Source organism: Heptranchias perlo, chromosome 15 (assembly GCF_035084215.1).
Source record: "Heptranchias perlo isolate sHepPer1 chromosome 15, sHepPer1.hap1, whole genome shotgun sequence".
Lineage (NCBI taxonomy): Eukaryota > Metazoa > Chordata > Chondrichthyes > Hexanchiformes > Hexanchidae > Heptranchias > Heptranchias perlo.
Genome location: NC_090339.1, coordinates 30,264,745 through 30,277,402, shown reverse-complemented (window position 1 = coordinate 30,277,402; position 12,658 = coordinate 30,264,745). Strand labels below are relative to the sequence as shown.

The window sequence follows — 12,658 nt, the reverse complement described above, 5'->3', positions numbered from 1 at the left end:
ACAGAAGACTGGCAGTGGGAATGAAAAGGTACAAGGAGGTGGCTGGTGGCTGAGAAGTTAGGATAATTATAGATGAGGAGTTGGTGGAACTCCAAAGTGGAAAAGACAGCAGGATCTGGTGGCATATAGAATGCTGAGGAAAGCCAGAGGAAATAGAGCACAATCTTCTCAAACAACTTTGTGTATGGAAGTTGTACCAGAGGACAGGAAGGTTGCTAGTGTAACAGCTCTGTTCAAAAAGGGGAGACAGCATTAATCCAGTTAACTACAGATCAGTCAACATCAACTTGCATTTATATAGTGCCTTCAACATAGTAAAACACCCCAAAGCACATCACAGGAGCATCAGACAAAATTTGACACCAAGCTACATTAGGGCCAGTGACCAAAAGCTTGGTCAATAGGGTAGGGAATTCCAGAGATTTGGGCCTAGGCAGCTAAAGCCACTGTTGCCAATGGTGGGGTGATGGAAATCGGGGGGGGGGGGGGAAAGGAGAAATGTATAAAAAAGGCTGAGATCTGAGGGTTGTACAGCTGGAGGAGGTTAGAGATAGGGAGGGGTGAGACCATGGAGGGATCAGCCCAATAGCAGTGGGTGAGTTTCTAGAGGCCATAATACAAAATCACTCACTTTGAAAGACATGGATTAATTAAGGAGACAGCCAGCAGTTTTTTTTTTAAAAAAGGCACATCTCAAACAAATTAAGGATTGCTCAATACATATTGATAAAGGAAATGCAGTGGATTTTCAAAACATTTGATAAAATTATGACATACTGTATTAAAGCAAATGTGGTGATAGGTAGGAAATTGCTCAAAGGACAGAACACAGCTGTGGTTTCTTGAACTGGAGGGATGTAAACGGATGAGTCGTCCTCAATCTCTAATCAAAATAAAAGGATATAAATTTAGTAGTGGGGCAATATCAAAGTTTGCAGATGACAAGAGAGTGTGGTTTACAGTGAAAAGGACTGCAAACAACTTCAGGAAGACAACTTGGCAAGTAGATTGGGCAGAGACAGATGAAATCAAGTGTGGAAAAATTAGATACATACCCTGACTTTAAAAAAGGGGAGCAGAGATTTAGGGACCAGATAAATAAGTCTTTAAAAAGTGGGAGAACAAGTTTATAAAGCTGCACAAAAAATACATATACAAGATCCTAGTCTTTTAAATAAAGGCAATGAGTACAAAAACAAAGATAATGCTAAACCTATGCAAATAATTGGTTAGAATCAGTTGGAAGAGTGTATCAAGTTTTGGGCATCCTACTTTAGGAAGAATGCCAAGGCCCTGGAGAGGAAGAAGTTGTTAACTAGGGCAACAACTGGGATGAGAAGCTTTAGGTATGAGGAGACACTAAAGAAACTCTGGCCTTGGTGCATTTTTCATTTGAGCAGAGAATATTAAGGAAATCAGAGGGGTTCAAAAATATTTTAAAAGTTTTGAAGTGAGTCTATAACAATAAGATATAAATTTAAGCTCATCAAAAGAACAAAAAGGAGAGGTTAAAAGAACGATGGGAGGTTGAAAATTTTTATTAAACCGAGGACTGTAAGGACATTGAATGTAATGGAAGCAGAATAAACAATGGACCAGAACTTGCAGTGCGGCGTGGCAACGATCACTGCAGCTCCTGCAAATTAAATTAACAAATGTATTTACCGCGGGCTCTGTGGCATTGACTCGCTTGATTTTGAAAAAAATTGTGCATAATCAACTCAGCCTCTGCCAGGGTACGTCGTTATGCATGGAGCAGAGAGAGAATAGAAAACATGCCCACAAAAATCTGTCAGAAGTCACGTCCACAAGCAGGCAAGCAGACTTCACTCATTTAAAGTTAGTATTCTGGAAGTTATTGTAAATAAAAATGAATTAAGGGAAAACATTTAATTTAAATTTTTTTTTAATGAGTTATAGACTTCACATTTTAATTTTTAGTTGTTTGGCAGTCAGGATTATTGTGCTTTTAAAACTTAGTTTAGACTTAGTATTTTTTAAGCGTACCTTTTGATGGTGTAATTAGTTACTTTCCAGCTGGGTGGATGAACAAGTTTGTGATTTTTCAGTGGTTTGTGATTTTTCAGTGATTTCAATGAATGCAGCATGCAATAGTCCGTTAATTCGCAGCTGTCAAATCGCTGGCAAACCAATAGGAGCAAGTTCACAATTTCTGCGTTTTAGTGTGCATGTGCAAATTCAGGAACTTACTTCTTCGATTCTCCATAAGAGTGCTGTTGAGCTCCTCCGTTATTTCAGGAGCAAGTTCTGCTCCATTAGCTTTTAGAAGGAAGTGGATTGAAAAAAGTTAATACAGGGTCAGGACATGCAAATGGGACTAAGGTGCTACCTCTCAGAAGACATACCAAATGGCCACCGTGCTATAAAATCCTATTCTATTTCCAGGCATATTACAACCCTCCATAGTTTATTTCAGCTATTCTATTAGATGTTACTATCCTTTTAACCCTTTGTACAATTTATAATACAATTTAAACTGTAGTTTTATTTATTGATCACATTCAAGAATGAGTTGAGATAAACAAACTTTTTATGGAGCGGGGTGGTAATAACTGAAAAATAAATGAAATAAATTCTAAACAAAGTGATAATCTATAGTGTTTTCTTAAAAGAAATCCCAGCTGTTTCATCGAATCTGATCAAGTGAACCTCAAGATAGTGAAAAATTCAAACATAATCCTAGATCTGGCCTTTCACCACACTGCTACTTTGCAGTTAAAGCTGAGCAACACCATGAAAAACACATTGCAAGATAGACTCAAACATTCTGGTTAATTTTAGAACCAATGCTCGTGGGGACAAAACTGAAGCAAATACCCAGATGTAGGTACAGCACAGGAGGAGGAGGAGGCCATTCAGCCTACCGTGCCTGCGCCAGATGTTCCACAAACTGCTGCAAAACATTTGAAGTATTCTTTGTACTACTGTCTACTAAAATTGGAGGTCTCCTACAACTACTTAAAAAGTTTAATACTTACAATTCATGCCTACTTGTACTATTTATATAGGACTGTGGAGTTATGCTGCATGCACATGACTGCAATCTAGGTAGTATGCTCTGCACATGCATTTAGAGTTCTGCTTATTCGGTCAAACAGAAAAGATATGTCCTAGGAGTTCTTCACAAGCAGCCAACTCTAACGTTGAATGCAATGCCACCATCCTGTTGACCACAGTATTGACATACACCATGCTGCATGGTGGTTCCTCTGGGGGTGGATCCAGAGCTTCAGCAGCTGCTTGCCTCCCTGTAACCCAGGCATTATAGGCACCAAACCATGGGCATACCCAAGCCACCATTGTTAGCTAACAGCTGTCATTCCAAATTAAAAGTTTCCTCTTCAGTTATACAAAGGGCATTTGCATTCACCATGGTAGAAGTACCTACATAAAGGCAGTTTGCATCATCCCTAATATTCTGAATGACAAAGTCCAATGCCACATACCAGGCCTACTCACTCACTGATTGCTTAAAGTCCTCCAGTGAAGGCTTTAGCAAAGAGGCATGTTCAAGTTGAATTGCCCCCTCTACGGTACTCCATGACAGGAGAGGGCAGGCCAGTACCCTTTTTCTATAGAACTATTTTCCCTTTTTGCCACATCCACTGCACAGCTTGGTCTTGGATCTTTCGTTGGCCACAGGAAGTTCGTCTGTGAAGTCTAGAAGTTCAACCATGAAGAACAGTCAACACTTGTCATATCACAAGCTTAGTCTGCATTGGGATAAGCAAATTTATACAGTTGCATCAGCTCAACACCACCACATTACATCCACGAGATGGGCATTAATGGCTGTATCAATTTTTAAAAAGACAGTATTCAGTCTTCAACTAAAGTTCATAGATTTACCAACATGATTTTGCAAAGTCTCATGCTAATAATGAAAGACAACTCCACTGTTGCTCCTAGACAGTCACTGGAAGACAAACAACTACAGATGAAGAAATTTTATGGTATTTTACACATCACAAAATTCCACTCTGATCATAGAATGGTCAGGAGGCCATTCGACAGAGCCCATGCCAGCTCTTTGCAAGTGCAATCAAGTTAGTCCCATTCCCCTGCAAATTTTTCCCTTCAAGTATTTATCAAATTCCTTTGAAAGCCACGATTGAAGCTGCTTCCACCACCCTTTCAGGCAGTGCATTCCAGAATTCCCAGCTTCTCCGGTCTATCCGTGTAACTAAAGTCCCTCATCCCTGGAATCATTCTAGTAAATCTTTTCTGCACCCTCTAACGCCTTCACATCCTTCCTAAAGTGTGGTGCCCAGAATCAGACAATACTCCAGCTGTGGTCGAACCAGTCTTTTATAAAAAGGTTCATCATGACTCCCTTGCTTTTGTACTCTGTCTCTATTTAGAAAGCCCAGGATCTTGTATGCTTTAACTGCTTTCTCAACCTGTCCTGCCACTTTTTAAGATTTGTGCACATATACCCCCAGGTCTCAGTTCCTGCACCCCCTTTAGAATTGTACCATTTAGTTTATATTACCTCTCCTCATTCTTCCTGCCAAAATGTATCACTTCTCTGCATTAAATTTCATCTGCCATGTGTCCACCCATTCCACCAGCTTATCTATATCCTCTTGAAGTCTATTACTATCCTCCTCACTGTTCACTATACTTGCAAGTTTTGTGTAATCTGCAAATTTGGAAATTGCACCCTGTACACCCAAGTTCAAGTCACAAAGTGGTCCTAGTGTACCAATCCCTGGAGACCACCACTATGTACCTTCCTCCAGTCCAAAAAACAACCATTCACCACTACTGTTTCCTGTCACTAAGCTAATTTCATATCCATTCTGCCACTGCCCCTTTTATTCAATGGGCTTCAGTTTAGTTGACAAGCCTATTATGTCACTTTATCAAATGCTTTTTGAAAGTCTATTTACACATCAACTGCATTGCCCTCAACCTTCTGTTACCTCATCAAAAAACTGAAGTTAGTTAAACATAATTTGCCTTTAACAAATCCATGCTGGCTTTCCTTTATTAATCCATACTCATCCAAGTGACTTAACTTTGTCCTAGATTATAGTTTCTAAAAGCTTCCCACTGGAAGCTAACTGACTGGCCTGTAGTTGCTGGGTTTATCCTTACGCCCTTTCTTGAAGGATGTAATATTTGTAATTCTCCTGTCCTCTGGCACTACCCCCATACTGAAGGATTGGAAGATTATGGCCAGCACCTCTGCAATTTCCACCCGTATGTCCCTCAGCAACCTAGGATGCATCTCATCCGGACCAGGTGACCTATCTACTTCAAGTACAGCCAGCCTTTCTAGTACCTCTCAGTTTTTAGCCCATCCAGTAATCTCAACTACCTCTTCTTTTACTGTGACTTTGGCAGCATCTTCCTTGGTAAAGACCGATGCAAAGTACTCATCTTTGATAATTGTGAAAGTTTAGTTACTCAGCAACTTGAATACTAGATCTGGAACTGAAACAATGAATCGTATAGAAATGTACAAAAGCCATGCCTTACATAAGTAATAAACATGGGAAATAGTTGATGGCAGAAAGGCTAGTTATGAAACACAGGCATGCATGACATCATATAGCAATACCAAGTCAAGCCATATCTAAAAAAAGTCAACAATTAAAATAGTGCATTCATATCCCACAGCCTCAGTCTGTACTGATGGCTATAACTCTCCTACACTCTTGCTCCAACAGGGAGGAGGCAAGGCTACACCAATCCCTGCTTTCCTTAGAAGGCAAAGCAATTCAAGCGCTAATAGCGAAGAGTAGAGTTTCAACCATAGGAGCAGCTTCTTCCTTCACATCTAATTCACCAAGACGGCTTGTTTTCACATCCAAGGCAACATCCACCTCCATCCTACTTTTCCTTTGTTGCTGAAATTCTAATTTACCCCTTTTATCACAAGGCAATACCTTTTTGCAGCTTCCCCATTTCTACCTTCCATTAACTACAACTCATCCAGCGCACAGCAGTCCTAGTTTTTAAAACCTTCACTAACACCCTTCCCATTCTTGCAAGAGAACTGACCAAGATGCCCATCCTCATCTTCAAATGCTTCCATGGCTGTATCCCTCCTTATCCATCTTTGCACACCAACAGTCTTGAAACCAGTCTACTTTGTCTCCACTCCCTCCACAGCCATTATACCCTGCCCACTGGCACTCAGCATTTATGCCTTATCGCCACCACTTTGCTTCAAAAGCCTTCTCAGACAATGTTTTCATCCCCTCCTACTCGGAACATAAGAAATAGGAGTAGGCCAATCGGCCCCTCAAGCCTGCTCCGCCATTCAATAAGATCATGGCTGATCTGATCCTAACGTCAAATTTAAATTCATGTCCAATTTCCTGCCCGCTCCCCATAACCCCTAATTCCCTTTACTTCTAGGAAACTGTATTTCTGTTTTAAATTTATTTAATGATGTAGCTTCCACAGCTTCCTGGGGCAGCAAATTCCACAGACCCACTACCCTCTGAGTGAAGAAGTTTCTCCTCATCTCAGTTTTGAAAGAGCAGCCCCTTATTCTAAGATTATGCCCCCTAGTTCTAGTTTCACCCATCCTTGGGAACATCCTTACCGCATCCACCCGATCAAGCCCCTTCACAATCTTATATGTTTCAATAAGATCGCCTCTCATTCTTCTGAACTCCAATGAGTAGAGTCCCAATCTACTCAACCTCTCCTCATATGTCCGCCCCCTCATCCCCGGGATTAACCGAGTGAACCTTCTTTGTACTGCCTCGAGAGCAAGTATGTCTTTTCTTAATTATGGACACCAAAACTCTATGCAGTATTCCAGGTGCGGTCTCACCAATACCTTATATAACTGCAGCAATACCTCCCTGTTTTTATATTCTATCCCCCTAGCAATAAAAGCCAACATTCCGTTGGCCTTCTTGATCACCTGCTGCACCTGCATACTAACTTTTTGATTTTCTTGCACTAGGACCCCCAGATCCCTTTGTACTGCTGTACTTTCCAGTTTCTCGCCATTAAGATAATAACTTGCTCTCTGATTTTTCCTGTCAAAGTGCATAACCTCACATTTTCCAATATTGTATTGCATCTGCCAAATCTCCGCCCACTCACCCAGCCTGTCTATATCCCCTTGTAGGTTTTTTATGTCCTCCTCACTCTCTACTTTCCCTCCCATCTCTATCATCTGCAAACTTTGATATCTTTGTAAAGCAGTCAGGCATGTTTGTACAAGTGCCATTAAAATGCAAGCAATTGTTGTATTGTATCAAGTTGGTAGAACACAGCAAGAATGGCCACTTTCCTAGTCAATGAATTGGAGCCATTTTTAAACTCCTTTCAATTGCCATCAGTAGATCCCCTCCCTTCCCTCACCTGCATCTAGGGCATATGGTTAAGGGGTAAAAAGTGCAAGATAAGCTTATACATAGATGATATTAATTTCTGTTACTCAGTCCTATCTTCCCCATTTGATTTTGGGAGAATGACCTAATCTGATGGTTCAAGCTTAGCAAGGGGAAGCCTTCCCTTTAAATTGAGAGGCCCTTGCAAAGAGTTGTGGAATGTGATCTTATATTTTCTCCAAAGGGATGGTCTACTGTGAATTACTGGCCCAAGCCTACTTTGTTTATGCTTTCACCAGGAGAGGGGAACACAAAATAAACAAAGTCCAGGCTGAACTATACCTTGAAATTGGATTTCTTTGGCAGTACAGATACTCTTGACATCGTACAGATGGAAAACTCCCATATTAGAAGGATTGTAAATTGAAATAACCTATCAAATTGGATTACCTGCCAGAGGGCAGGTACTGGAAAGAAAAAGGGTACCATCCTTCATATATTGTAGTATGCTCCTAAAACTTCCCCCTTTTCAGCAGTAATGAGTACTATAAATCAATGCAGATGAGGCAATAATCAATGCATTTGCTGGACGATAGGCAGATTAAAACTCCAGTGTATGCAAATTGTCAGCAACGTTTAAGCAACTCCATTATGTTAAATTTATGATCAAAGTATCCTAGTATAACCCCATCAAATGAACAACACTCAACATTAACTTGGAGGGCTGGTATTTTATAACAGGGTGGGGGTGGGGAGGAGGGGGGGAGAAAGAGAAAGGAGACACAAGAAAATTACAGCACCATCAAACTTAAGAGATGACCAGGAAAGATTCATTGTACCAGCAATGTTGCAGGAGACAGTCTACCTAAGGAAGGAGCAGTGACTCATGGTTGCAGAAAGACTGCTGCATTTGCTTACACAACAGGTACTACACTTGTGTTTATTGCATGAAGGGTTGACAGTGACACAGCACTTCTCAATGCCACTATCAGAATTATATAAAAAAGGGACCAGTTCATGATTTGAAACAGTGCTCCAGTAAAATGATTTTCAGTCTACCTTCTGTAAAAAGAGAAAGGTTCATGTGGCAGCACACACATTTCAATAGAGCAAAGGTTCCATGTTACAATGCCCAGGCTATGCTTTTGTTTAACTAGATATACAATCATAGAAAGGTTACAGGAGGCTGCCATTTGGCCCAATTGAGTCTGTGCCAGCTCTGTGCAAGAGCAATCCAGCTAGTCCACCTCTCTGCCCTATCCCCATAGCCCTGCAATTTTTTTCCTTTCAAGTACTTATCCAGTTCCCTTTTGAAGGCCATGATCGAAACTGCCTCCACCACCCTCTGACAGTGCATTCCAGATCCTAACCACTCACTGTGTAAAAAAGTTTTTCCTCATGTCACCTTTGGTTCTTGTCAATCACCTTAAATCTACGTCCTCTAGTTCTTGACCCCTCCGCCAATGGGAACAGTTTCTCTATCTAAACCCTTCATGATTTTGAATACTTCATCAAATCTCCTCGCAACCATTCTCCTTGGAATAGAGACAACCCCAGCTTCTCTAGTTTATCCACGTAACTAAAGTCCCTCATCCCTGGAATAATTCTAGTAAATCTCTTCTGCACCCTTTAAGGCTTTCACATCTTTCCTAAAGTGGGGTATCCAGAACTGGACAATACTCCAGTACTGGCCAAACGAATGTTTTTATTAAAGGTTAACATAACTTCCTTGCTTTTATACTCTATGCCTCTATTTATGAAGCCCAGGATCCCATAGGCGCTTTTAAAAAAAAACTGCTTGCTCAACCTGCCCTGCCACCTTCAATGATGTGTACATATATCCCCAGATCTCTTATTCTACCCCTTTTAGAATTGTGCCCTTCAGTTTATATTTCCTCTCTTCAGTCTTCCTACCAAAATGTATCACCTCACATTTTTCTGCATTAAATTTCATCTGCCACACATCAGTCTATGCCACCAGCCTGTCTATATCCACTTGAAGTCTATCACTATTCACTACACTTCCAAGTTTTGTGTCATCTGCAAATTGTGCCTGGCACACAAGTCCAAGTCATTAATATATATCAAGACAAGCAGTGGTCCTATTAGCAACCCCTGGGGAACACCACTGTATGCTTCCCTCCAGTCCCAAAAAAACAACCCTTCACCACTAGTCTCTGCTTCCTGTATCCATGCTGCTACTGCCCCTTTTATTCCATGAGCTTCAATCTTGATGGCAAGCCTTTTGAAAGTCCACATACAGCACATCAACTGCATTGCTGGCTTTCCCTAATCAATCCAGACTTGGCCAAGTGACTGCTAATTCTGCACTGGATTATCATTTCTAAAAAAGTTTCCCCACCACCATGGTTAAACTGACTGGCCTATAGTTGCTGGGTTTAATCCTTGCACCTTTTTTGAACAAGGGTATAACATTTGCAATTCTCCAGTCCTCTGGTACCATCCCCCATATTTAAGGATGTCTGGAAGATTATGGCCAGTACCTCTGCAATTTCCACCTTTACCTCCCTCAGCAACCTAGGATGCATCCCATCTGGACCGGGTGACTTAGCTACTTAAGTACAGCTAGCCTTTCTAGTACCTCCTTTCTAATCAATGTTTAGCCCATCCAGTATCTCAACTATATCTTCCTTTACTGAGACTCTGGCAGTATCTTCTTCCTTAGTAAAGACAGCAGCAAAGTACTCATTTAGTACTTCAGCTATGCCCCCATTAGTAGATTTCCCTTTTGGTCCCTAATCGGTCCCACCCCTCCTCCTACTACACATTTACACACCTATAGAAGGCTTTTAGATTCCCTTTCATGTTGGCCACGAGTCTATTCTCACTCTATCTTTGCCCCTCATTTCCTTTTTCCACTTCCCCTCTGAACTTTCCATTTTGAGCCTGGTTCTCACTTGTTATAAACCTGACATTTGTCATGTCTCTTTTTTCTGCTTCATCTTACACTCATCATCCAGGGAGCTCTGGCTTTAGTTGCCCTACCTTTCTCCCGCATGGGAATGTACCAGAAATATCTCAATAAAAGCCGGCCATTGTTCAATTATAGTTTTGCCTGCCAATCTTTGATTCCAATTTACCCAGGCCAGATCAGTTCTCAACCCACTGAAATTGGTCCTCCTCCAAATGAGTATTTTTACTTGAATCCTTTTCCATAGCTATTCTAAACTTTATGATACAATGATCCCTAAATGTTCCCCGACTGACACTTGCTCCACTTGGCCCACCTCATTCCCCAGAACCAAATCCAGCAATGCCTCCTTCCTCATTGGGCTGGAGACATACTGGTCAAGAAAGTTCTCCTGAACACACTTCAAAAATTCCTCCACCTCTTTGCCCCTTATATTACTGTCCAAGTCTATATTAGGATAGTTGAAGTCCCCTTATTATCACTACTCTATGGTTTTTGCACCTTTCTAATTTCCCTACAAATTTGGGGCAGCAAAAGATTCATTCCAGATCATTGGGGAATGAAGTTTTTTTAAAAAAACAGGAATGACCAGTGACAATGAACCCAAGAACAGCCAGTACAAAACCTGAAAATTGCACATGCAGGGACATGGTTAACAGAAGATTTAAACAAAGTACTACATTAGGCTCAGCACAGAATTTATACAAGCCCCAGTTAAAACTATGCCTTTAATGCCAATAAGAGGGTAAACAATTAAAGTTGTACTGCATAGAGTACCTGCTCCATAGACAAGTGCCAGGTGTTCTAAGCTTCTTTAAAAAAAACAAAATCTGACACACAGAACTAAAAAGCAAAGAAAACATTTAATTTCCATCGAAGTTTATAGCCTGGGATATGTATGGAATGTTCAGCTTGTACGGGTGGAAATTTGAACCAAAGATATCGTGAACGATAGACGGCTGGATAACTTTTCTCCTTAGGGAGTGATAATTCATGGGCACCTCGGGACTTCGCTTGGCCGCACGGTGGGACTGTATAGCTTCTTCTCATGAAAAATAAATCACTGCTGTGTAGAGTAAGGATCTTCCTTATCTCTCTAACTCTTAAAATTTCCAACAACGTTCACCTGAGGAAGGAGGAAGCCTCCGAAAGCTTGTGAATTTAAAATAAAATTGCTGGACTATAACTTGGTGTTGTAAAATTGTTTACAATTAACTCTTAAAACCAACCGATAGCAACGTAGGAAACAAAAACAAAGAAGAAACCCCACAGTCGGGAACAAGTTGACTTCGAACAAAAGGAGCTTCCGAAGTTTTGAACTCGCAATCTGAAAAGGGGGCGGGGGAAGGAAGGAATAAATAATCCAACAGTTGTCAAAAGAAAAGTTCAAAATAATATTTTGTTTTAAAATCTTTTACCCCGATACTTTCCTCAACAAGACTTTTCTTGGGAAATATTCCAGAAAAAAAATAAAAATGGAGTTAACAAAAAGTTTAAAACTTTTTTAAAAAACAATTAAAACCCCAAACACCGGGCGGCTTGGCGCTGTTACCGTTTCCTCTCCCCAACCTGGGATTTTAACCCGGGGGCAGGTGAAATCTTATTAAAAGTACCTGAACACTTTCAGGAGTTATAGTCTGGGCGCCAAAAAACTTGCTTTTTAAAAAAAAAAGTTTTGAAAGCAAAAAAAAGTTTCTGTTTTCAGAGAAAGTAGTTTATAAAGAAAAGCGGTTCTCCCCCAACTTTTACCCGAGGATGTGACCATCTCCTCCGTGCCTTGCTCTTTGTGTAGCGGCTCTGGTTTCCACCCCCACGCCGGCGGCCCGGGGGAGGACGGAGTGTTTCCCACCCCTCCCCGGCCTCCCTCATCTTCGAGTAGCTCCGACTCCCCGCACTCACTCACCCAGAAGAGGAAGCTGAAGACGATGAGGAAGGTTTTGAGACAGGTGATGACGGGCTTGGTCTGCAGCCGCCGTGCCGAAGACGCTGCCATGTTTCTACACGACTCACCGAAACTACAGAGCGACGGCGAATCAACCTCAGCTTAACACCTCACCGCTCTCTCCCCCCTTTCTCCCGCTGCCAAGGAAGTGACGGCGCCTTTGACTCCACTTCCGTCCCGTTCATTGCACAGCTCAGGTGTCAATCATCCCAGGATTATATGGGAATGAATGGGAATAACAGGTTGATGGGGGGGACGACAACCAACCAGGCAGTAAATCAGGACTGCCTTTTCTAAATAAACCAATGTCATCCCTCCAAAAAAAAAACAAACAAAAGTGCCCCTATTTTAGATGGGCACAACTAATAAAGAATTAAACCATAACAAACAAAGCAAATTTATAAACTTATATAATAATGCTGTTGCTAGTATCCACTATGTACTCCAGTCCCTACAGTGCCC

The 12,658-nt window shown here is 41.3% G+C and overlaps 1 protein-coding gene across 1 annotated transcript in view; it reads right to left on the bottom strand.

The window, feature by feature from the left end:
• LOC137332954 (tetraspanin-7-like) overlaps positions 1-12,348 on the bottom strand; it is a 33,581-nt gene extending 21,233 nt beyond the window's left edge. Inside the window, exon 1 of the mRNA XM_067997001.1 lies at positions 12,158-12,348. Coding sequence (XP_067853102.1) covers positions 12,158-12,247 — 90 coding nt within the window. The 5' untranslated portion in view covers positions 12,248-12,348. The remainder of the gene's footprint in view (positions 1-12,157) is intronic.
• Between the last annotated feature and the right edge of the window lie 310 nt (positions 12,349-12,658).